The sequence below is a fragment of the Panicum virgatum genome, chromosome 4K (genome assembly GCF_016808335.1).
Source record: "Panicum virgatum strain AP13 chromosome 4K, P.virgatum_v5, whole genome shotgun sequence".
In the NCBI taxonomy this organism is placed as follows: Eukaryota; Viridiplantae; Streptophyta; class Magnoliopsida; order Poales; family Poaceae; genus Panicum; species Panicum virgatum.
The window spans coordinates 5,218,533-5,243,142 of record NC_053139.1 but is presented as its reverse complement, the minus strand read 5'-3'; the positions used below and the strand labels follow the sequence as shown (position 1 = coordinate 5,243,142).

Genomic DNA, 24,610 nt, shown 5'->3' with positions numbered 1-24,610 from the left:
TGCGGGTGCGCGAAGGCCTCACTAACTGCTGGGCATTAGTATAAAAAAAACGCTGGGCATTGTGGTATTGTGATAATCATGAAGCAGGGCTTTTGGCAGCGAGCTAGATATTACTTGATTCTTTTGGCTGGTGTCTGGGAACTATGATGATCTGGAGTTGATGTAGGGAGAGGCTAATGAATAGTGAGTGCTGCCTGTGTTTGGGAACTACGATGATCTGGAGTTAATGTAGGGGGAGATGCTAGTGAATAGTGAGTGGTGACAGTACTCTGCTGACCTGCCGCACTTGTCATAGTTGTTTGCACTTTGTAGCAGTTTGTAGTTGGCTGCGTAGCTTAGGTGCTTTAAATAGCATTATGGTGTTAAGCATTGGAACTAGTACCTGGTTATCTACCGCGCTAGCTGACTAGCTCTCGCATGTGTAAATCTGATCATGCTTGCCTTACAAAATTATACCAAGACAGCGGTGTAGTTTTCATATACTAGCCTTCTCATCTTGAGATTTGCCGGACTTCCATTCAAACTTGTACCACTTTCCCCCGCCTGAGTTGTCTTGGATTTGCATCCAGACTACTCATATAAAATTTAAGATTTCGCATGAAAGCTTTTTGCAATCCAAAAGCGAAGAATATCTTGAGTCTGAAAATGGAAATAAAACCGATGCAAAATAAGGCAAACAGTTTGATAGTTGTAGGTTGCTGTTCATGTTCTGTTTCTGCTCGCGTGACGTCAGTCAAATCAGCTTCGCGGGATCCACCCAATCCCACCCGCTATATATGTCCAATCGACGGCCGCCCGGCATAGCCGTAGCGAGACTCCGTTGCGCGGCCGCCGCCATCGCCGTCGCCACAGCCACCCCGGCCGCTGCAGCGCGCCCGCTTCGCCGCCAACGGGCCTTCCTCCCCGTCCCCGTCCCCGTCCCCGGCGCTGCCCGCCTCCGCCGGATCCCGCCGCTGAGGGCAGCGGCTGCGGCCATGTCGTCGTCCGCGAGGGCGGAGCACGAGGCCGGCGCGTGGTACGCGGTGCCGGGCCTCAGCCTCCGCGACCACCTGTTCGCCGTCCCGCTCGACCACTCCAGCCCTGACAGCGGAGCCGCCATCACCGTCTTCGCGCGCGAGGTCGTCGCCGGTAGGTGGCGCCTGCTCGGGCCTGCAGTTTTTGCTGGATGTGTGGGTGTGCTATTTTGGAAGTGGGAACATGATTCACTAGATTTGGACACGAATCATGACGGTGGCAATACGACCGGTAGCTGCTAATCGGTGCTACTGCACCAGGCCAGGCCGGCCTGCTTAACTGAATCCAGTGTATATATCTCTGAGACTGACGAACTAGGAGCAATTTTTTAGAGAACTGATTCTTAGTTACTACCTCGTTTTTATTTATGACGTTTCAGACAGTTACTTTAGTGTTAATTAGCCTAAGTTTCCATCCACCAGCGTCTAATAAACAAAAATGGAGGTAGTATCTAGTAGCATCAGTGCAAGTATAAGGGAGAAGAAACTTTGGTGAAGCCATTTCATGAGACAATTTAAATAGAGCTGACGCGATATATCTGCTGGTTTAGGCTTGTATCTATGTGAATTAATCTTATGTTGTGAGAGCTGGAGTCACTACTTGGTTAGTGCTTTAGTGCGTGATTATTAACAATCCTGCCCGAAATCTTGATGGCCCTCATGTTTGAACGGTTCCAGCTGGGAAAGAAGATGCAGCTCTGCCTTATTTGTTGTACCTACAAGGTGGGCCTGGATTTGAGAGTCCCCGTCCCATGGAACCAGGAGGATGGTTAAAGAAAGCATGTGAAGACTACCGTGTTGTGCTGCTAGATCAGGTAAGAATGCATGGTCAAATTTCCTGGGTAGATCCTGAATTCTCTGTCTTTGTCTCCCCTTGGATTGCCTTGTGTTGACACCCTTCTTATTCCAGCGGGGAACAGGGTTATCCACACCATTAACACCATCATCTCTTTCGCAAATTACATCTCCTGCAAAGCAGGTTGAGTACTTGAAGCATTTCAGGGCAGATAATATAGTTAAGGATGCAGAATTTATTCGTCTACGGCTTGTACCAGATGCCAAGCCTTGGACAGTCCTAGGACAGGTATGCTATCTGAAGCGCACTTCATAGATCAATGATATCATCATAGGCCTTTAGGCAAACATATATCTTTTGTTCCATCAAATCTAAAATTATAACAGTGAAAAAAAGTTTGTTGATTTCTGTTAGTTGTTAACATCACAGAAGCATGTGAAAAGACATGGGGGCATGAAAACTAACTCTGTAAATAACAGAAAGCTAATTAATTGATACTTAGCTCTCTGGAGACAAAGGCTTAAATGGATTTTGATTCACACAAACATTCCCTGTGACTTTTAATTATTGATATGGACATTGCATGACTTAAAGCAGAGTAATATATTCTTTTAGTTATGTAGCACTATTCTTATGCTACCATCTACCCTTTTTTTAACTGCAGAGTTATGGTGGATTTTGTGCGGTTACATATTTGAGTTTTGCTCCAGAAGGCCTGAAATCTGTTCTTTTGACTGGAGGGCTTCCACCACTAGGAGAGCCTTGCACTGCACAAACTGTATACAGAGCCTGCTTTAAACAGGTTCAACAGCAAAACGAGAAGTACTATAAGAGATATCCTCAAGATATACAAGTTGTTCATGACGCTGTAAGATACTTGAGTGAATCTGAAGGCGGAGGGGTAAGTCAATTTTTACAGAGAAAATTTCTCTTGACTTTGGAAATTTGTTCTTATGCATCATTTCCTTTACAGGTTGTTCTTCCATCTGGTGGTAGGTTAACCCCTAAGATGCTGCAGTGTCTTGGACTGTCAGGTTTGGGCTCTGGTGGTGGATTTGAAAGGCTGCATTATCTGTAAGAAATGATCATCTTCTCATACACAATTTTAGGCAAGAACACAATCTATCTGATCTGCACTGTTCCTTGCTATTTTGTCCATTACAGGCTCGAGAGGGTGTGGGATCCTGTACTAGTTCCTGGAGCTAAAAAGAGCATAAGCTATTACTTCTTGAAAGAGGTAAAATCTCCACTACTGTTCTCAATCTTGTTCTAAATCTATTGAAGCAATGTTCTAGTTTAAACATTCTAATAGTTCCAATGCTGATAATCTAACATTATGTTCTCTAGTTTGAAATGTGGTTAGGTTTTGATCAAAATCCTCTTTATGCCCTCTTGCACGAGTCTATCTACTGTCAGGTAACTACTGAACCTTATAGTGGTAATAAATACTAATAATTAGGTGGTGGCACAACAGCACTTTTAAAATTCTTTTGTTTACGATCACAGGGCTCTTCGTCAAAATGGTCTGCTGAAAAGGTTCGCGGTGAATATGAAAGTTTGTTTGATCCTATCAAGGCAACAGAAGAAGGCCGTCCTGTGTATTTTACTGGAGAGGTAACTTGCATATCCTCGAGGGAATTAAATTATCATTCTTTTGGGCATATATTCTGGGTCCCCATCGTCTTTTGTAGAAGGGATTTTATTCAGGATTTGTAAGTTCCTCACCCTTGGGCAAAAACATGTTAAAAGGAATTTGTGCAATGTGAATTACATGCTATGAGTTTATTCTTTCAATTTTTAGTCAAAACTCTAAGCAGAAGCTGTCAACTAGCTCCTGCTGCATTTTTCTTTGTCATATCATCACATCCCTAATATTTGTTCCAATCCCTGACGTGTAGTCGTTCCTCATACACAGATGGTATTTCCATGTATGTTTGACGAGATTCATGCTCTGCGAGACCTAAAGGAGGCTGCCCATTTATTAGCTGAAAAGGAAGACTGGCCTCCACTATATGATGTTAGCAAGCTGAATAACAATAAGGTTCGTACCTCATAAAAATCATACCATAATTCTTGTTATATGCTATACCATACTGTGAAAAGAAAGTAATCTGTTTGTAGATACTCGATACATCATATTCCCACTTAAAATTTGGACTTAAGTTTGTATTTTGGCGTTTCAAGCTGACTCCATTAGGCCTACTAGCTTCTTAGTTCCATAGTTGGTGCTTTTAGGTCAGTGTTACAATGGACTTAATTAATTCCCATGAAGGTCTAGTGGACTACTAGGAATCTCATATTCATATGCTATTATATGTTATTAAGACAGCATGAAGGATGGGAATGGTAATCTGTGCATCTCTTCATCATCTCCAGAAACTTAGCAAACTGCTTGTCTTCACTTCTCAAACTGTTCTGGAAATGGCAGCTTCGGTTTGGCGTTAATGCAGGATCTATATGTTTTAGAAAGTTTGCAGCATTGGGGCTTGCTAAACATGCGTGTATGGCATCCTGCAGGTTCCTGTAGCTGCTGCGGTCTACTACGAGGACATGTACGTGAACTTCAATATCGCCAAGGAGACCGCCTCCCAGATCGCCGGGATCCGGCTCTGGGTGACTAACGAGTACATGCATTCTGGCATCCGCGATGGTGGCCCACATGTCTTCGAGCATCTCATGGGTCTTCTGAACGGCAAGAAGCCGTTGTTTTAGCTGTTGTGGAGGTTTGAGTGACAGCTGAGCTGAGCTTGCTATGAGTTAAAATAAGTAAATAATACAGCCTGTTTGATTTCTTGTAGATCAAAGCAAAGAAATGAATTGAAAACATTTTACTGGCAGGAGTACCATTGCGTAATTTTATTCTGCGACATCATAGAACTGGAACTTGTCCGCTCACCAGACATATTTTGGGCAAAATGGAACAAATATTTTGGCGGGTTGCTGTGATATCAAAGTGCAAACTGATCCTCGAATATTTGATATTGACATTGTGCCAAGAGAATGTTGTTTCAAACAGATTTACTTATTTTTTAGAACAATACAAAATTTTCTTTACAAACTTGCCAATAAGCCTATCTGCAAGCTCATGCTACGTTTGCCCCTGAGGGCTTATGGACCTACAGAGACGCTGAGATTCCAACATCCCAAGGTGATGGAAAAAATTAGCTCTAGCTTTGTCGCAAAGAACAAAATTGTCAATGACTACAAGCAACATGTTGATGTCACGTGCCTGAATTCTGTCACAGCTTTCCATGTGGTTGTAGAAGCGACAAATCAGCTCTCTCAAGCTCAGAAGTTAGCTGAGCCTCATCGCTGAGTCAAAATGTGTCTTGATGTGCCTTGTGCAAGCTGAAGATGGAGCACTTCCTGTTTTCCCGTCATGGCTCAAGGCCTGTAACACAGCTGCTAAAACCCCTATTCTTCCCCTCAAGAACATTACACCATACTTGTTAGCCGACTAGCCACCGACCCTTTTCTTCGTCTGCGGCGTTTTTGTTGCACTCTACAACTAAGATACAACATAAGGCCTGCATGTTGGAGAAAGGAATAAGGAAATGAATAGCTCAGCATGGTCGCATATTTAAAACTTAATAAGTGTTTGCTACTTACAAGCTGTGGCAGCTAAGCAAGGTACCATCCATTGGCTTGCCATTAACATTCCTATGTCAACCTGCAAAATAAAAAATAAGAAACATTCCAGTAATGTCCGGTGGATAAATCTTTGCCAGTGCTTCCCTTGTAAGAAAAGCTACTTTATTCAATTGTGTTCACTGACTACATCATATGAACTAATACCTTCAAAAAATAACCATAGAATGCATAAACTTCCACATAATCCTGTGACCAACACTCTAAAGAAATAACACTTGAACTTCTTTCTATAATCTGTCATAAACATCAAATTCATACATGAAGGAAAATATTATACATGTCAACATGGCAGGCTTTTCCATTTGCTACAACTCCCTGCTTTTCTACAGCCTTGACCTCTTACTAATTCTTCACCGCAAATCATTTATTTTTTAGGGTTCTTCCTAGTACAAAATATTTGAAACATCTTTTGCCTTTGAATATTAAAACTTCATTCACACAAATACCAATACAGATTTCAGGAAGAGAAATTGAAAATGCCATAAAAAACACTATGGTAAATCATATTTAATCGCTCTAGGTTATCATTTGGAGCTAAATGCATGATCTGTAGAATTTGCACTCCAATATATCAGTAGGAAGGCATAGATCTAGTTCTATCAATAAAAACTAAGATTAGTGCATATAACAATGCAAACTCTGATTTACTCAGTGTTACATGAATTGTACAGCTCAAACTGGTCCCTGAAGCTACAATTATTCTTTCAGTAATATAGCTAGTTAATTATTTTCATGTAATGTCCTCCAGTCGAAGACTATAAAAGTCAAATTTCATTTAGGGAAAGGGAGATTTATACCTCTTCGTGACCAATAAAGCCAAAATAATCTCTTTTATCATCAAATTTAGCAGCATCTGGTGTTGAAAGATTTATTTGAAGTCTTTCAACTTTATCTTGAAGTCTTTCGACTTTATCTTGTCTACTGTCAGGAATTTGTATTGTTACATTGGGAGAACTTGAACTTTCATCCATCTGGTACTCTGGGAGCTTTCGTTTTGTGCCTGTTGGTTGGACACCATAACCTTTTGTACCCCAAACCTCGAACCGGGAATCTTGGTGACAGATCAATTCCTTGCCAACGACTGCTGAGTACGTTGAAAAGTTTACATCTGATCTACGTGATGGCTGATGGATATTCTCAAAAACTGGAAACTTTAACTGTGCGGCCTTTGAGAAAAGGACAGGATCTTTCAATCTATTGCCAGTGAACTCCAATATTTTTCTCAAAAGCCAATAGCAGTTTGTTACCATGTGACTACTGTCAAGACAATTTGAATCACCATAGACTGCAATCCTTCCTTCTCCTGCTTCCATCATTCCAAGAATTGAGGATAGCTGCGAGTGAGAAACCAATAAGCCTTACATCTTATAATACATAAATATCTTTATAATATAATAAAACACAATCATCATGATTATTCTGCAGCACAGTGTGATAAAATACTTTATTCACCAGAGCAACTGAACACTGAATAGGTAACTGTGCTCCTCAGCATTCATCTTGTTTAAAAGGGATATATATTCATTGGGTAACTAATGCTCCTTAGCATTCATTTTAGGCAAAATAGGCATTTTGGTCCCTCAACTCCCATTTTGGGGTCATACTCGTCCTTATGCAGGTATTATACTCCATAATAGCAAGAGATAAATGTAAAAAGTCCGCTTTACCCTTGATTTTTTTTTCTCCCCCTCAATTTCACTATTGTATCATTGTTCGCTTAACTTTCCAAGTTTCCATAGCATTTTATATGATGAAACATAGTTATGCAACAAGTTGCTTTAATTTTACTCTTTATGAGTCCGCAATACAATGTGATGCATGGGTAAATAAAATTCTATGTTCCAAATTAAACACTTGTGTTTCACAAAAATCAATAGGTAAATAAAATGTTGCGGGATTTAGACAGGGAATGAGCCAAGGGTAGAAAGGACTTTTTGCATAAATCTTATATTATTATGGAGTATAATATCAACATAAGGATGAGTTTGACTCAAAAATGAAAGTTGAGGGACTATATTGGCCTATATGAAAGTTTAAGGATGAACTTGACCCTCGGATCAAAGTTAGAGGGATCAAAACGGCTATTTTGCCTTCATTTTATTTAAAAGGGATATATATTTATTATCTGTTTTTTTGTCACAACTATAAAAATATTAGCTTTTACAGATATTCATATCTATCCTTATCAAATCAAATGTACAAAGTAACTGAAAGTACTTCCATTAGGACAAAAGATTACATTACAATATTTTTTTTAGGGGGTGTGGGGGGGATTTTGGAATAATGAATTGTAGTAAAATGATATATGGAGTAATATAAACAAACAGATTTTATTAATCAACATTGTGTTGTATGAGAGTTTAAGATGCTATATTGCTATCAATGCCAGGTTAATGCAGGTCTTCATCTGTTAGCTTAGAACCTTGCACTCACAGGTATAGAGATGATATTAGAACTATTGAACTAAAAATGGCCATATCCCCTAACCTTGTTTTTTTCCTCGGAGTTTTCTGCATCTAATGTTCCTATGTGATCCTGCACAGACTTCGAGTTTTCCTGGAGCTGGAAGCTATGCAAGAAACCGCCCGCTGGAAATTGTACTATATCAGTTCCAGAAGCATAGTGGGTCTGCTCACCATTGATCGAGAAGTCACCAGTAAGTATTTTGTCCCCCAAAGCAATGCCAAAGGGTGCCAGAAGTTCATTAAGTGCAGGTATATTTGCACCACCAGTAATTGGAGTCCACCAACTGCGGGTATTCTCATCGAAGAATGTCATCTTAACCATTGTATCAACGTGGTACCACTCAGCAAAAAGAGCAATGCCAAGTCCCTTGTGTATAACATCATCCCTAAGTTTCTGAATCTCTTCATCAAAGTATTCATCCTCAAGATCAACCATAAGCAATGTCCCATAATTGCTAGCATCAAAGCAAGTAAGTGGTGATCCAAGTATCTCAATATAGTACCCTGCATCCCTTAGCATGTTGAACAGAATGTGAAAGTTCGTGTGCAAGTGATCACCATGCCAGTCAAGGATATCATTATGAACATTAAGGGAATCCCTTGGAACGTATCCTGATGGGTATTTGATATTATGATATTGGTCCCACAATATTCTTTTTGACCTAACAGGTGTTGGAACTACCTTGACCTTCAAGTAAAGAACGCATGTACTCGTCCGTGGGCTGCTTTCTCCATGAGCTGTCGGGGTATAAATAGTCAGAGTAACATTGCCACTAATTATGCCTGAAAACTGAGAACCCTCATCTTTAACTTGCAAATGTAGAGCAAGATACCCTGTCCAAGGCCAGATAACATCTGAGTAGGTGAAGTGAACACTAAGAAGATTGCCGATATCTTCAGAAGGTTGCCATAAAGGTTGATCCTTTACATAACCAATCACACCCATCCCATTCAAAATTGTAGCATTGAAGATTACTGGCATAGCTCCAGCATACATGGGTTGGCGACAGAAAGGCCAGAAATATGGACAGTCGGTGAAGTCAAGCATTGTAGGAAATATGCTCGCACGTGGTTGGTAATTTTTCAAGATTTCATATGACTGCCAACTGGAACAAATAGTGCAATAAATGAGGATGATATTAAGCAATGCAAGGGAAAGTAAAGATCAATATGATCTTGTCCCTGGATTCTAAATGGATGCACCTTTAATGTCGTAAAACAATGGATATATGGAATAAGATAAATCTGAAATATCAAATATCCAACAGGAAACAGACTTGCAATTATGAAAAGCTGTCCAAAAAGTAGGCAAGAAACTTACAGATCAAGCTTGCCAGCACCTTGCTCATACATGTTTGGCCCTGAAAGCTTAGAAGCACCCTCAAAAAGGGCCTGTTTCATAGCAGCAGGGTTAAGGATTGATTTCCGCTTGTCTTCGGGTATAACACTAAAAAGCAAGCATACTACACCAGCGACCACCGGGCTTGCTACACTGGTGCCTGAAAGGGTCTTACAGCCTGTACTGATCTTCGAACCAATTATATCTCGACTATATGCAACAACATCAGGTTTCACACGACCATAACTGCAAAATAGAATACAAACTTCTGATAATGCTGATTCTTGAAGTGACATGAAGCGGGTGCAAAAGATGGCCAGATAAAGTTAATTACTCAAATTTTTTCAACAACAATTATAAGCTTGGTAAGGCTATGTGCCTGTGTCTACGTTGGAAGCACAGAAACAGTTCCTCATAAAGCACCAGCAAAACTATCAAAATCAGACTTTTAGTAACAAGAAAAATTATAATATAAAATCGTGCACAGCAAAGAGTAACAGCTGAATCAGGCTTCATCACTTCCAGTGAAGTGCCATAAGTTTAAATGCAATGGAGCATGCCACGAAATACAGTATTAAGATGCCATAAGATACTTAAAGCAAGATAACTAGTACACGACCATCTTATATGCAGATTGCGGAGAGCCAAGTTTAGTAAGATAAACCTGGAAAGTACCCAGTACCCTTTCATTTATGTGAGAAGATACCATCAAATATAAACCAGTGGCATACTGAGAAATTGTACCAGCAAGATAAAGAATGTACCCATGAGGAAGCTCCCAGGTAGTCATGCCTCGAGAGGAAAATGAAGCTATATGGTTATTGTAATCAATACCGCCAACGCCAATGACATCGCTTTGATCAGCTGGGTTATTTAATGTGCCATAAAGAGGCCCGTCATTTCCAATAGCTGATACCATAATAATGTTGTTTGCTGTGAGCTCCCAAACCTACAGAACCAGTCCATAAAAATTTCAAGTTTCAGTAGAGACCTTGTTTAAAATGCTCTAGCATAAGGGTTTATGAGTTTATCGACTCATTATTTAGCAAAGGTAGTAATAGTTTTTATGTTAGTTATACAGGGCCCACTGTTTTCAGTCAATAGCAGAAAATACAGAGAGGAAAATTCACACAAAAAAATGCAAACACGAGCAAAACAAACCTTCATATTTTATGAAGAGAGACTAAAAGAATGATCAGGTAGCTAGAAAACAGTTGAGATGTGAGAACATGTGGGAAAAATATTGAAATCATCACCAAACTGTACCTTCTCAACAAAGGGGAGATCCAGGTAATCAGGTCCACCAATGCTCAAGTTCAAAACATCCATACCAATCGCTATTGCGTAGTTAAATGCATCCAAGAACCATGATGTGTAGGATATCTGCACTGAGAACAAGACGAAATTCTCAAAATCTTACCAGCATGCACTCCAATTAGAATGGAACTATGTAGATTTGACAAAAAAACGTATGTTCAAGATTCTAAGTTAACTATGATTCATAAAAACATGTTTGTTGGATTTTTTTTGTGCGGAAGTTGGAAAGTGTTGGTGTATATGTGAGCCCATGTATAGAGGCCCATGTATAGGATCTATACATCCCACCCTTCTAGGGTTTGGTGGAATACAAGCCATTATTCTCTCCTACAGAAAATGCTGTTTTGGAGAAATTCTAAATATAAAAAAATGTTACTTTATGATTGATGAGCCCAGTTTTTGACAATACAAAAAGTTACATATTCAGTCAAATCCAGTACCTGAGCATCTGTGAACACTCGAAAGGCATATATTTCAGTATCAGGAGCGAATCCAGGGCATTCTGCATCTTGGCCAGCAATAACTCCTGCTACAAATGTTCCATGCCCAAGGTTATCATTTAGTGTGTCTTCATTTGTCCAATTTGTGCGCTCCTACAAAATTAGTCTCTTAAGTAATGTTTTCACCTTGCTGGAACAAAATAAAGAATCCTGGGAGATGAGGTATTCAAGATTATAATGCAAGTTTAAGTTTGTCTTACTAAGCATCCAATATGGCAGAAAGCGAACTATTTTGCCATGAGAGAACTATATATGGCAGGTAATCCCAATTAAATACTCGCACAGCTCCAACACACCAATACATGGCTATTTGACATGAATCAATGCAACAGATAAAGCACTACAATGGCAAGAAAAATAGTGGTATGGTATGTTATTCAAGACAGCGGCATACACTTATTTCAAGGTCAAATTTCTGCTTTTTTAAACATCTGATGCATATTTGATATTATTATCACTAGTAACAAAATTTGCTAAATATAGTAGTAATACCTTAATATTGCGAAAGTGGGGATGGTCAGCCCTAATACCGGTGTCAAAAATGGCCATTTTGACTTTCTTGCCAGTGAAGCCTCTTCCCCATAATCTTTCAGCTCCAAAAAGAGAAGTAACTTGTGATTTCTGTCAAATGGCACATGTTAATGTTAAAACATGACAACATGGGGCCATATCAACTGACAAATTATGATCACAACTGTTGACGTGGAGATATATAAGATCTATCAAACACTGTAAATGAAAGAGTCCGTACGCATAAATCAAATAATGAAAATTAGAGTTCAACAATTAAAATTACCATAACTAATGTATATCCCTTGATAATATCCATAAAAAATTACAAAGATAGTCAGATGAATATTGTCAACTGCTGGATAGCAATAATGATAGATTGTGTCTGTCAATGATGGATTGTCCTAGTTTTCAGTTTGCAACAGATGTTTGAAAGAGCATTGAAGTGATTACAGTGATATTTGCATGAAGACAAATATATCTTCAACATGAATCTGACAATCTGATCAATACTTTTTTTTTTAACTTCGAAGATAATTTCAAAGCATAGGTGAAATAGTAATCCTCTATGTACAATGCATTCCACAATCTAAACTAAAATTTACATGATAGTAGCTAGTTATGTCAAGAAGTTATATAAATGTAACTTTATACCTAGACATATGGTTCTGGATCGGTCTGCTATGCATCACAATCATGTACTTATAAAATTGAACATCTCAGTGCCACAGAACTATGCTATTTAAGAAAAGTCCTAATTAATTTTTTTTAAAAAAGAAATGTCCTAATTTCTAGCTAAGTATACAGTACACTCATTTCTGATTCTAGATTATATCTGATAATTAACACTATGGCTCTGAAACCATAACCCTAAATAAGTAGCAAAAGGCTATACATAATAGCTTCATTCCAACACCAAAGTTTTTCAGTTGCCGACAAGTTGAGGATTAAAGCATGCAAAAATATAATCACCATTCGAACTAACAGGTCCTATCCCTCGCAGGGACAGATAACACGGAAACGACTGTTATGCATTTTGCTATTCTGAGCCATAATATAATGACATGCTCAACACAAAGAAACAATATCTTGCACAGGTCGTTGATGTTTGTACAATGAGCATAAAAGTTGTGTACCTGCAGCAGAAGCCTCCGTCCCCAAGTACCAGAAGACGAATTCGCCATCTCTCCTCCCTCCTCTTCCCCCTCGAACGACATGGCGGTGAACAGCTTCCCCCGCCCCGGCGGCGGCCGATCTGACGCGGACAGGACGGACCGCGAGTAGGTGGCATCGGCGTGCACGTCCCGCACGCGTCCGAGCGCCCGGACCGCCGCCACGACGGCCTCGCGGTGCGCGTCGCGGATCTCGAGCACCGCGAAGTCGGTGGGGAACGCGGCCGCGGGGTTCCGCCGCTCCACCCAGCGCCACGACGCCGCGAGCGCGGCGCCCCGGAGCCCTCCATCCAGGTACTCCCGGTGCTCCGCCGCGCGGCGGTACTCCAGGAACCGCACCACGTACCTGGAAGCCGGCGGGGGCAGGGTTTTCCCCTCGCCGCCCACGCCGCCGCTGCCGTTGGGGGAGCCGGAGGGCAGGGGCAGGACGCGGAGCGTGAGGAGGAGCACGGGGAGCAAGGCCGCGTACGCTAGCCGCTTCTCCATCGCGGGCGGCGGCGAGGGGGTAGCAGCCGGAGATCGGCGGCTGCTCGCCGTCAGCGCGTGGGTGGGGGAGGAGACGACGAGACACGAGGGGCGCGGTTAATTAACCGCGGAGGAGGTCACTCATCACTCGCCAATTAACGCTGCGCTTACGGGACATTTACCACTGGTAAAAACGTCATTATTTACAGGTAAAATAAAGTGGGCTGCATTTATCCTGATTTGATCACTGGGAAAGCCAGGCCAAAGCCCATGATGACCGAGACCGACAGGGCCCATGAAGATAGCGCGAAACGAGCCCATGATGACTCGTGAGGCGGTGCGGGTGCTCGGAGGCGGAGCTCTGGTTGTTTCGTTTAGTCCCACCTCGGAAGAGGAGAGAAGCGCGCGCTTGGGACGCGGGTATAATACTAGGGGGTGGGCGGCCTTTGCAAACCATCTTTGCGCTTGGGGCAATGACGCAGCTAGTGAGGTAATACCGAGGCGCGTCAATTGCTGGTTGAAAACTATTTCCAAACCCCCTCTTTGGCCCTCTGGGCCACTGAGAATTTCTGGAAGGGCTCCTTCTCTTCGGAGAGGGGAAAGCCCTACAAATCAAATCAAATTATTTGTTACTCTTTGCTGGAAGCATACTTCTTCGTGAAGCTACACCTTGGCACTTGCGACCGGAGGTAATGCCCCGTCACCAGGACTGTGTTTTGTGATGTACGTTTCGGATGTCATGAACTTTTCCAATAGAAACATTTCAGATGTCATTATCATGATACTTTGGATTACAAATGGGACACATGGCAACCCAAAGTCAGGAGGAGAGCTGGATTTTAACCTTGCAACTTTGGAAGTAAACCTGGGATCTTCATTTATGGAAGCCGTTCAAATTGATTTACATGTCCGTTTGACCTTTACCTATTCTATTTCACATTAATTAAGTTACAACACGCGAACAAAGCAAGTTCTGTTATCAAGTTGGCGGGATGCTGCAATTCTTCCTTGCATGCTGAGGTGTGGGAGCAAACGTACTAGTGGCTATAGCTCGTCCTTGACATTTTCGGCAGGCGGGGCATTGTCGGTAGCCGCTACTGTCTCCACGTCTGAGATTTGCAGCTTCTGCTTGATGAGTTTGGCCATGTCCTTGACACTTAATTTCTTTGAGACCTTGGTCTGCATTGCAAAATATAGAGCAGCAGCACATCACTAACATGTGGTGGAAAGAATCAACTTACCAGCAATGTTTGCATTTGTTTCTGTAGACATACCGGGTTGCTTTTGTCTCCAGCAGGATAAACGAAGAGCGTCGGATAATTGTTCACCTGCAAACAAGCATGGATGATTTAAGGGAAATTTTAGAAGTTAAAATTGGCATATATATGTTGATTCAGATGAATCCAATACGAGACACATCGATGCACCAAACTGTATTTCCAGTAACCAAGCAAAGTACCTCTAAACAAGAGCTAACATATATTTTTCATGATATTTTCTAGCTTTGAAGGAACGTGGTCAATTCAGCTATCTCCTACCGTGTTTAAGCTGTTTCCAACAGTATTTAGAGAACTTCCAGAAAAATAGCTAGCCAATATGGGCAGCGAATCATCCAGAATCTCATCTTCTATGCACGGGAACTCATGGAATTTGTGTTTTCCAAGTTGTTTCACAAGTCCATGGATCAGAACATCTGTCGTGAACAATAGGTGAACACTTGTGTGTGTCGAATGTGTGAATGCACACCGTTCATGACCATGCAGATATCTAATTTTGCACCTCAGAAGGTATTGCATAACAAAATAAATGTCTAAAATAAGCAATTTCCAGCACAGAATACTAATACTAGTTAGAAAATTGCACTGTATGTCAGCAACATGCAGTGCATGAACATGATAGAAAAGTTACCATTATTATAGTTCTATATGCATTTTCCCTATGATGGAAGTGCAAAGATACTCACCTTCAATTTAGGATGTTCATTCACAGAAGCATCTATGCGTGCAAATTTAAGATTGTCCAGACCACTGAAATGTTTGGCCAACTTCTCGACATTTTTACTTATGGCTTCACAGTCAACACACCAAGGTGTATAAACCTTTTGTTTAGAAGGTAAAGAAAAAATGGAGTGTAAGATCATTTAGAAAAATTATTGTACATTTAAAATGAGAAGAGAGAACTTTGATGATAAAAGAGAGCAAGTAGGTCCTATACCTCAAGGAAGACGTTTTGAGGACTTTCCAGCACAGAAGAATCAAATGTACGACCAACAACTTTTTCAACAAGTCCCTTCTGCACATCGTAGGGTAAAAAAATACTGGTTAGTGGTTAAACAAATTTCACAAGAGATAAATACCCAATAAACAATCAAAACAAAAAGCTATTAACACAAGTTGGTATTCACACACACACATGCACACGCACACACACACAGCACTCGTGAGCCCCTCACTGGATATCATCTTCCAATTCTAAACATCCTTGAAGCTTCATTACGCTAATTTTTTTCAAATGCCAAGAGTAGATTGTTACGGCAAAATGTTGAAATACATATTTCAGAAATAATAAGCTACAATGCTGCACATTATAGCTTGTGATTATTTCGAGGTTAGAATGCTTAGGGAATTCTGTCCAGGTAAATGCGCTTAAAGAATTCAAAATCTAAGCAAAAAATAATAATAAAGCTTACCTCTTGCGGTACTGGTTCTGATTTGTGGTATGGAGGGAGTGTGCCATCCAGAAGACTTAAGCAGAACTCCTGTTGTCCAGTACATAATACAATTGAGGAAGTACCTCAAGTGGTCAAGTAATCTAACACAACATGAAAAAAAAATCTCCATACCCTCAGGTTCTTTGCGTTGATATCTGCCTCCATCAGATATTTGGCTCCATTGCTTGTATCAAATGCTGTAACCTGACAAACTTTCTAACTTTAGCAAAAACAAAATATATGTAATTATTAAAAAAATATAGAATAGGTTGATGGTTGTCAGCTCAAGTGCCCAAATTAGTAACTGTAATGATTTCCAATTCCAACATCACAAAGGATACCATGCTCTCAGACAATAACTAAACTGACTCATTCCTACTTGAAATTAATAGAACACATATACACATGTGCATTTACTGCAAAAGGGGCATACAGTATTAGTTGTGAGTCCAATGTGAAACTTACAGTGGGCTTGTTTTCTGATTCAAGACCATAAAGAGTGAGGAATGGCTTTGCAAGCTTTTCTTCAGCTGTGTCCACATATATAAACATTATCTGCAACACCATGGAGTAAACACGTTTAACCAGATAAGCAATTCAGGTGATGTGATAATGGTCACAAACAAAATAAAAGCATCATATGTTGGCACCTTTGTCTTGAATGCTCTGGCGACTCCTTCAACCATAGATTCAAGATCCTCAAAGTCATAAGCCTCTGAGAAGGTGAATACCTAGAACAAATTTGCAAGAGAGTAAATCAAACTGTTCTTTCATAAGGATCACAAATCTATTATAATTTTCTGTTGGTCATTATATGGTATAATGGTTTATTGCGGTTGAACGAAACATAAATAGCTGGTGCCTTTAGTAAATTTAGGCATGCCTGGGATCTAAAATGTGATTGATCAGCAAAGTTTGTGAGAAAAGGCAGAGTGTGCCAACCTGCAGCTTAATAGGGCTTGAATACACTTTCCCCGAATTAAGCTCAGTGAATGTAGTAATTAGGGGGAACTTGTTTAGCTCCACAAACCGCAAAATTGCCTTTTCTTCAAATTCCCCTTCTGCAAAATTCCACTGTATGAGTTGCTGCATAGAACAAGACTGGAGCTTAACCCAGCATAAATTATTTCAGTATTCAGTGCTTCCAGTAAGCTTTGTTTTTCGCAAACTAGATGAGAATGTCCATAATTCCTTTTTTAAAAAAACTGAATGTCCATAATTCTTTAGCAACTGCTTTGGTGCCTTAGCCTAACAGCGAGTTAGAGAAAATGTTACTATTGAGATGATGGAAGGCATGCTGCATACATGGTTATAACATGTTGAAAATCCATCGTTATCCTAAATTCTAAACGGTAAACAGTCGATCACCTACCGTTTAGCCCATTATTCAGGCAAAATGTGTGTTTAAACGGGAAAAATGGCCGTTTAAACGGTCAAAACAACTGATTAAACGGAAATGGTGTGCCACTGTGTAGCTTTTAGACGGCGTTTAAACGGGCTAAATGACCATTTAGGCGAACAATGTGAAAATCATACTCGAAAGTTGATGCTAAAAGAACATAAGATGCATCCAAATATAGGTAGAAGATACTTACCGAGCTTTTCAAACTTCTCGGGTTCGCTTTTAACAAGGCCCACGAATTGCTCCTCAGATGTAATACCTGGAAATAGAATTTTGGCAACACTCCTGTCACTGGTTTCTACAAATTGTACCTCATCATCTGTGGTTGCTGCCTTCACAAATTCTTCATATTCTGGTCCCTAACAAAAGATGGGCATTGATAAGAAAAATTGAACAAATTCCATTAACTTTATTCCACAAGTTTTAACATTTGGAGCAGAGAAAAACATGAAAATGAAACATTTATTAACATCCACCATTTCACATACCTCAAAATTCTTGAATAGACCAATAACAAAAGTCTGATCCTTTTTGAGGAACTCCTCAGCTGAATCCTTAGATTGAAGCCTAATGACCGGCACACCAGTCTTCTTTCTTACCCAAGTAACTATCGCGTCCCTATCAACAAGAGAGAGAAATAATTCCCAGTCAATTCGTCGAGCTCTGAAAGGCTATTCCTATATTGGTAACGAAACAAGAGAGTGACCAGCGTCCTCACTTGGTGTGTTGTCCATGGTAGGCGTGCTCTGTGCCGTTGACGAAGAGGATCACGGTGGGGAACCCCTTGACCCCGACGGCGGCGGCCGCCTTGGGGTACCGCTCCCCGTCGAGCTTGGCGAACGCGACGGCGCTGCCCATGGCGCGCAGCGCCGCGGCGGCCTCGGCGAACCGCGGCATGAGCTGCGCGCTGCGCTCGCACCAGGGCGCGTACCCGAGGAGCAGCAGCTCCGCGTGGTCCTCCACGGCGCGGCGCGCGTTGTCGTTGTCGAGCGCCAGCACCATCGACTGCGCCCGCCGCACCGCCTCCGCCGCGCCCCCGCCGCCGCCGCCGCCACCCGCATCCAGCCTGCCCCGCTCCGCCTCCTCGTCGATGGCCAGCAGCTCGTCCAGCACGTCCGAGTCGTCGTCGTCATCGAGGTCCAGCCGCGCCGCCGACACGGCGAGCGCGAGGGCCACGACCAGCAGAACCGCCCCGACCCGCCACGCCCTCATCGTGCTCGAGCTCGACGAAATGCGCGGCGCCTCCGCCTCCCTCTCCTCCGAGATCTAGCAGCAGCGGAGCTCGCCCGCACGACGCGCCACCGCCCACGAGGAGATCGAAGAAATCGGGAGCACGAGTGCGCGATGCGACGCCGTAAATGGCTCCCCGAGCTCGAGTGTTCAAACGGCAAGGCGGACGGAGGCGTGCGCCGCGACTCCGCCGAGCACGAGGTGGGGAGGATGACGTGTGGGACCCAACTTACATGGGACCAGATGTCAGCGGGATAATGCCCTGGGCTGGTGCGGACGACGTGACGGCCGCGTCGGGAGGCAGAGGCGGAGCGGGGAAGCACATGGGCTGGGCCGCTGGGGAAGGGGAGTGACAAGGCAGCATTTGCATGTGATTAGAGCATGGAGGTCAGCACTTCATCTTCAGACGCAAGTCAAATAGTAGGATTCAGATCCAGATCGAATTGTTTCTGTTCATGCCACCAATATCTAGGCCCCCATTCGTAAATGTAACTAAAGAATGCAGCAAAGACCTCTACTGAAGTCATGAAATGACACAATTTTCTTGCAATGAAAAACCTATGAAATCCTGCTTCCAAAATGTGCATAACCATTTTCTCCCTGAATCATGACAGCGATCTATGGTTGCAGAATCTGAAGTGTACCAAATGATGAAATTAGCACAATATGAGCCCAGTACCAGATCCTTCAAAAAAATTTCGGCATTTCTCTTGCTGAAACGATGTCACGCTGCTGTTTTGATGTTCTCTCAAAAACCATCAGTGTGTTCCCAAGTGAACTGCAGATAGGACCACTTTACAACCGTCTATCTCTAAGATCACACCCTAACAAAATAGATAAGGAAAAAGGAGAATACCGCCTTACAGCGCGATTTATCGACAAAACCAAAAGGCTTAAACAAACCATATGCTGTGTGCTTATTGTTCTTCATCATCAACACAATAGCTAAATACAGGCATATTTGCAAGAACACACACTTGTCCGTCGATCACGACTCATGAAAAAGCTCAACCTCAGGCCTTGTACACGGTGCAGGCCTTCTTGGAGAACCTGATGGGCTTGGTCTTCTTGGCGTCGACGACGATGGGGCACGTCACGTGCACCTTGTGCGTGACCCGGACGAGCTTGCCGATCACGTAGCCCCGGGAGGTCAGGTCAAAGTCCAGCTTCAGGGGCACAGCCCCGCCTGTGCTCGACAGCATCAGGCTGCCGCCAGCACCGTAGAGGGGCACCTTCTCGCCGTGGATGACTGCCGTCACCATACGGTGGCTCTTCCTCGGTTGGTAGTACCTGCGAAGCTGCGCGTGACCACAGGTAGAGGTATCAGTATCAGCTTCAGTGGTTATTTATGTAAGTTTGCAGCAATTCTGATTTTCACCAACAATTAACGTGGATAAATATGGATGCAGAAAAATGTTGAGAAATGAAAGATAAGCATGGGATTCAAGTAAAACATATGCGTGCTGATTTGGTGGACCATTGTCTTATTCGGAGTACTCCAGCTCTGGTACTATTTATTGTCATAACCTGAATTTATGATCCCCCACAATCACCAAACCTCCCTTAATCATGCATTTTGTACGATTAACTCAACAAAGAATTCTGCATCAATTAGTCGAACCTTTTAGGGACCTTCGATACAATGGTTAGGGAAAAGATGGATAGAAGGGACACGCTTGGAAAAATATTTTGCTGATGCAATCTTCTCTAAATCGAGAAGTGAAATAGGGACGAAAACATGAGATTTAGTTACTCATGCAATTTACATGCCGGTATGAATGGCGTAGTATTGTCAGACAATACGTGGACAGCACTTAAAAGCCGTTATAAATAGGCAAGGACGGATGATGGATATACCTGGCCGACCGCGATTGAGATCTCTGAATAGCTCAGATGAATGGGGCCAGAGGTGACATGAATTCCAAACATTGTAGCAGGGTTGTACACAGATATATGCAGAGAACAGTTCGTCGTGAGCAGTTTGGTTGGAACCCCACTGTGGTCTGTGCCTTCACCGGCATAGAAGTCGTCCATCACCAAGCTCTGCCAAAATCAAAAGTGAAAGAACATGATTTAGGACAGATTTGAGACAAGCAGCAGATTCAGACATACGGAAAAGTAAATTTTACTTTTACGGCGAGAAAATAGTGCAGACCATAAATGCATATATTAATCATTATTGAAATAATTATTGAAAACTCAGTAACTTTTTTACTGTGTGTGTGTGTATATATATATATATATATATATAAAATCAGTAGGGGAACTTAATCCCCTCCTGTTTCATCAAAAAAATAATTATTGAAATGATTTTGTTTTCTCGATAAAGGACACGATGATTAGGAAATGTAGTCCAAAAAAGTCAGCATGCCAAATGCAATGCCAGCTAGCAACATCCCCATCGGAACTCATTATCAATGTGCAAACGAAATGAATATATTACTGTTGCTTTGACTTTTCTTTCAGTTTCACTGCAGTCCTTTGTTTAAGCAGTAAGAGGGTCTTAGATAAATAAATATTGGTTTCTTTTTTTCAGAAGAACTGAAACGGTAAGCACACATTTAACTTCGCTTTCATTCAATCAAACAAGTATCAATTACACATTCTGTAACTGAAGTATTCAGCCAATCTACTCTAACAAAAGCTTACTAGTGGCTACCGTAAAATTAGGGCCCCAGTTCACCCAATTACAGTTATAACCACATGCTCAAGTTACGGTGTTACCACATCTCAGTAACAAACCAACTTGCAACTGTTAAATCCCAATCTGCATTCCTCATTAAGTTCTAACACATCACTAACTGAACCACCAACCAATTTGATGATGTAACCCTTCTCGCCTACCGCAGGTAATGCGAGACATGAGTGAATTTTAGTAATTGACATCCAATTACTCGATTTAGGGGCAAACAACCAACCTTACGAATCCAAAAGATATGGATTGAATCAGAATCTAGCAAAGAGGAACAAGTATTCCATTCCATATGCTCAAGAAGTGAACTAAGCTCAGGCTCGGATGCTCCAAGGATGGATGGTGGATGTGTGTACCTTGACGATGACCTCGGGCTCGTACGGCCGCGCGGCGCCCCAGATGATGAGGCAGAAGACGGTGAAGAGCAGGACGAAGGTGAGGAAGCCGAGGATGATCTGGCAGCGGCGGGAGAGGCCGTTGTCCCCGGCGAGGTCCTCGTAGGGCCCCTCCTCCTCGATGACGTTGCACTCGGGCCACCCCTTGTCATTGAGCGCCTTGCGCTCCCCGCCGGCGCCGCCCTTGCGGAGGTTCCCCGAGAAGCGGCTGACGGAGGAGGAGCGCGAGTGGCGGCCGTAGGACGGGTGCGACGGCGACTCGTTGGGGCTGTTGAATACCGGCGTGGCCTGCATCGAGGACTTGTACCCGCCGTCGTGCGACTCCCGCGACGGGCTCTGCACGTAGTAGGTGTTGCCCCCGCCGACGCCGACGCCGCCGCCGCCCCGCTTCGGCGACCGCGGCGGCGACGACGCCGCCAGGCTCGTCACGTCCGACTCCGACTTGGCGTGCATCATCCGCGCCCCCCGATTCCTTCCTTCCTAACCAATCCAATTCAGCAACGCGCGATCAGAGCCAGAACAGCAGCGCCGCCCCGCGGTTTTTGCAGGGTTCTTCGATCCAAGCACACACCACACACACACACACACACACCCACCAACCTGCTCGGAAATGGAAGCTCCGGCGATCTAGCGGACCCGCACGCACCTGCTCGAAGCGGCCGGGCGAGCAGCGGGAGTGGTGGCGGTGGTGGCGCAGGAGCAGAGCACGCGCGCCTCCTCCCCTCTCCTGGGCTGGGCACCGCACCGCAGCACTAAAAGGGTCGGAGGGGGAGAGCGAGAGCGAGCAGCAACGCACAGAAAGGCCAGGGGCACCCTCCCGCTCGATCCGCTGCGGCCGGCGCCCCAGTGGTCACTACTGCGGCCCCGTAGAAAGCGGACGCGTGGCGGAGCAGAGGTGTCCGGGCGTGGTGCCTGGTGCCGGGGGAGGGAGCAGGGGATCCGACCAGTTGTTAGGGGAGCACGGCAACGGGGGTGCGTGGGGGCTAGCGGAGTGTCGGCAGCAACGGGGGAGGAGAGGGAATGTGTGTGTGGTGTGGTGGCGATTATGCTTCCTGTATTCCACTTCCACACGACGGGTCACGACCATGCCCTCACTTCACCAATCACCAGTTCACCACAGCACACTCGCCTCACCTGGGCTCAGCTGAGCCTGCCTGAGATTCTCTTACTCTTTTGGAGCTCTGAAAACGGCTAAATTTTGTGGAGATTTTGTACAGTACAGACCTATAAATTTTTCTTCGGTGATGCGCTGTCACATTGGGTGAATTTTGGGTACTTGCAGTCAGCTGCTGGTGGTGTACTGGACAGGGTACAGACGCCGACCACGGCTGTCCTTGGTTTGCATCTCTTCAGGAGGTCTAGTACTCTAGTGCATGTGCATGCATAGCCAAAATACTTAGATGGCGTCGGTGGTTTTTCCGTGTTTTCCTACCGGATCAGCCGATTAGGATCAGGACCGCAGTCAGTCACAGACTCACAGTAGCTATAGCTGTTTTTACCTTTTCTCCAGCGGTAATAATCACCGCAAGAGTTTGGTTCCGTGGCAGGACGTCTGGTGATTGGCCGTGGGCGAGATTTGAATTGGCCGGACAGCCCCGCTGCCGTTTGTTCTTGTTTCCTTAAATGTGACCCTGACGTGTTGCCATGTCGGACAATATCCGATGGAAAAAAAAAGGTATTGGTGTGCGAGTATTACCGCTCACGTTACTTGCATGGATTAGCAAAGGAACCAATGCAGATCGGAGGTTGTTTGCAAGAATAATCCACCTCTAATTGCTTTTGCTTGGCCACAACCACAAGTTCGTCTCACTTTGCAGCTGAAGGAACAAGAAATTGTCATTAATAACTGATTAATTAAAAAGTAGTAATAATCCATGAGCAATCGTGTTCCAATCCTGGCGTTTCTGGCAAGTAACGAACTTTTTTTTTACACGACCTAAAAGGAAGGCTATTGGGAGGGATAGCGAGGTCCAATCAGCCGATCAATCATGTAGGACTCTGCTCTATCCGTGAGATTCCTTCCGGTAAAGCTAGCCCATCGGCGTGTGTCGGTCGTGTCAGCTTGTGCCTTTGCCGATACCGTATCCTTGGTCCACCTTTTTCCCCCTTCACATTTTCTATGGCATGGGGCACTGAAGAAAGGGAGGGCAACAAAGACAGCCACAAAGGGTATGATGAGAATTGAGAATTGCAAAAGAACGAGATTATTTTGGCCATGTCTGTTGATACAATGTACTTGCGCAGTTGTGCCTAATAAAAGAAGCGCTTGGCACCTAGTATAGCGCAGTTCATTACTTCACTAACTAATTCAGTACAGAAAGTAGTAGAGCTGCATAGAGCTAATGTGCTTTGGTGCTCGAATTGGGGGACAGCCGGATAAACTGGGTGCTTGCTCGTTTGGTAGAGGGTTCCTTCCTTGAAGGTTAGAAATGTTGGGCCTATTAAAATTGAATAATGGAACATGATAAAGTTTAGCCTATCTCATTAGGACTCCTGTTTGAAGAAGGTAGTGCTAAAATTTAACACTTTCACCCATTAACACTTAGATTCAAATGAGGCCTTAATCTATCTGGTTTCGGCTTCCGACTTGGTAGAACCGACTTGGATGCCTACCTTATTCGTGTGGATATTAGAGTCCCTGGTTAATTTTCGAGAACGAAATATCAACCGTTGATCATATAAATACTTTAGTTCTAAATATATGTAATTCCTAGCAGCTATGTTCAAAGCTCCAAATGAATGCACAACTCGACTCCTGAATCAAAAATGCGTTATGGTTAGTTGAAGCGAGATGAGACAAGGCACACAATTTGGCCATAAATTATCGGCAGCACGGAGGGCTACAAAATCTTTCACGCCGGGATAGTTATACGTAGCCCGAAAATGACCTAGCAACCAACCCTGCGTTTGAAACCGGCCGTTGCCCGGAGACATTCAGGCTTCAAATTGACAC

At 43.3% G+C, this 24,610-nt stretch overlaps 4 protein-coding genes and 1 non-coding gene across 8 annotated transcripts; 2 read left to right on the top strand and 3 right to left on the bottom strand.

Annotated features, from left to right (window-relative positions):
- The first annotated feature begins 722 nt into the window (after positions 1–722).
- On the top strand, positions 723–4,755 carry LOC120702714 (proline iminopeptidase-like). Its single transcript, XM_039986634.1, has 10 exons — positions 723–1,128; positions 1,692–1,828; positions 1,924–2,097; positions 2,474–2,710; positions 2,783–2,883; positions 2,974–3,046; positions 3,157–3,225; positions 3,316–3,423; positions 3,725–3,850; positions 4,327–4,755. Exons 1-10 carry the CDS (start codon positions 777–779, stop codon positions 4,519–4,521), a joined length of 1,572 nt encoding a protein of 523 aa, XP_039842568.1. The 5' UTR covers positions 723–776; the 3' UTR covers positions 4,522–4,755.
- A 47-nt stretch (positions 4,756–4,802) lies between these two features.
- On the bottom strand, positions 4,803–13,355 carry LOC120702713 (subtilisin-like protease SBT6.1). 2 transcript variants are annotated; one of them, XM_039986632.1, is made up of 10 exons: positions 12,728–13,352; positions 11,574–11,702; positions 11,022–11,174; positions 10,531–10,647; positions 10,029–10,213; positions 9,247–9,510; positions 7,948–9,031; positions 6,258–6,794; positions 5,419–5,479; positions 4,803–5,336 (listed from the first exon to the last, which is right to left on the bottom strand). In XM_039986632.1, exons 1-10 carry the CDS (start codon positions 13,247–13,249, stop codon positions 5,245–5,247), a joined length of 3,144 nt encoding a protein of 1,047 aa, XP_039842566.1. In that variant the 5' UTR covers positions 13,250–13,352; the 3' UTR covers positions 4,803–5,244. The 2 variants fall into 2 exon arrangements, with proteins under 2 accessions (XP_039842566.1, XP_039842567.1); XM_039986633.1 differs by lacking the exons at positions 4,803–5,336; positions 5,419–5,479 and having other exon boundaries at positions 6,348–6,794; positions 8,097–9,031; positions 12,728–13,355.
- Positions 13,356–13,683: 328 nt separating this feature from the next.
- On the top strand, positions 13,684–13,833 carry LOC120705289. Its single transcript, XR_005687877.1, has one exon. It is a non-coding gene; the product is annotated as a U4 spliceosomal RNA (small nuclear RNA).
- A 228-nt stretch (positions 13,834–14,061) lies between these two features.
- Positions 14,062–18,932, bottom strand: LOC120702710 (protein disulfide isomerase-like 1-5). Its single transcript, XM_039986626.1, has 12 exons — positions 18,059–18,932; positions 17,829–17,958; positions 17,534–17,699; positions 16,881–16,999; positions 16,589–16,669; positions 16,404–16,493; positions 16,071–16,142; positions 15,918–15,986; positions 15,443–15,520; positions 15,192–15,326; positions 14,503–14,556; positions 14,062–14,407 (listed from the first exon to the last, which is right to left on the bottom strand). The coding sequence occupies exons 1-12, from the start codon at positions 18,550–18,552 to the stop codon at positions 14,273–14,275; spliced, it is 1,623 nt and encodes a 540-aa protein (XP_039842560.1). The 5' UTR covers positions 18,553–18,932; the 3' UTR covers positions 14,062–14,272.
- A 324-nt stretch (positions 18,933–19,256) lies between these two features.
- LOC120702712 lies at positions 19,257–22,591 on the bottom strand. Of its 3 annotated transcripts, none has more exons than XM_039986628.1 (4): positions 22,258–22,591; positions 21,619–22,137; positions 20,428–20,613; positions 19,257–19,868 (listed from the first exon to the last, which is right to left on the bottom strand). In XM_039986628.1, exons 2-4 carry the CDS (start codon positions 22,111–22,113, stop codon positions 19,584–19,586), a joined length of 966 nt encoding a protein of 321 aa, XP_039842562.1. In that variant the 5' UTR covers positions 22,114–22,137; positions 22,258–22,591; the 3' UTR covers positions 19,257–19,583. The 3 variants fall into 3 exon arrangements, with proteins under 3 accessions (XP_039842562.1, XP_039842563.1, XP_039842564.1); XM_039986629.1 differs by having other exon boundaries at positions 22,304–22,431; XM_039986630.1 differs by having other exon boundaries at positions 21,619–22,133; positions 22,258–22,420.
- Positions 22,592–24,610: the final 2,019 nt, after the last annotated feature.

Coding starts and splice junctions, on each gene's coding strand:
- LOC120702714 (XM_039986634.1), top strand. CDS start 777: ATGTCCAATCGACGGCCGCCCGGCATAGCCGTAGCGAGACTCCGTTGC. Junction 1,129..1,691: donor CGCGCGCGAGGTCGTCGCCG/GTAGGTGGCGCC, acceptor GAACGGTTCCAG/CTGGGAAAGAAGATGCAGCT. Junction 2,098..2,473: donor CTTGGACAGTCCTAGGACAG/GTATGCTATCTG, acceptor TTTTAACTGCAG/AGTTATGGTGGATTTTGTGC.
- LOC120702712 (XM_039986628.1), bottom strand. CDS start 22,113: ATGATGCACGCCAAGTCGGAGTCGGACGTGACGAGCCTGGCGGCGTCG. Junction 20,614..21,618: donor AGCCCGAGGTCATCGTCAAG/GTACACACATCC, acceptor TGATTTTGGCAG/AGCTTGGTGATGGACGACTT. Junction 19,869..20,427: donor TCTCAATCGCGGTCGGCCAG/GTATATCCATCA, acceptor GGTCACGCGCAG/CTTCGCAGGTACTACCAACC.
- LOC120702710 (XM_039986626.1), bottom strand. CDS start 18,552: ATGAGGGCGTGGCGGGTCGGGGCGGTTCTGCTGGTCGTGGCCCTCGCG. Junction 16,494..16,588: donor CCAGAGCATTCAAGACAAAG/GTGCCAACATAT, acceptor ATGGTGTTGCAG/ATAATGTTTATATATGTGGA. Junction 14,557..15,191: donor ATGAACATCCTAAATTGAAG/GTGAGTATCTTT, acceptor GCTTGTTTGCAG/GTGAACAATTATCCGACGCT.
- LOC120702713 (XM_039986632.1), bottom strand. CDS start 13,249: ATGGAGAAGCGGCTAGCGTACGCGGCCTTGCTCCCCGTGCTCCTCCTC. Junction 10,648..11,021: donor GAGTGTTCACAGATGCTCAG/GTACTGGATTTG, acceptor TTCTCAGTGCAG/ATATCCTACACATCATGGTT. Junction 5,480..6,257: donor GCTTTATTGGTCACGAAGAG/GTATAAATCTCC, acceptor TTTATTTTGCAG/GTTGACATAGGAATGTTAAT.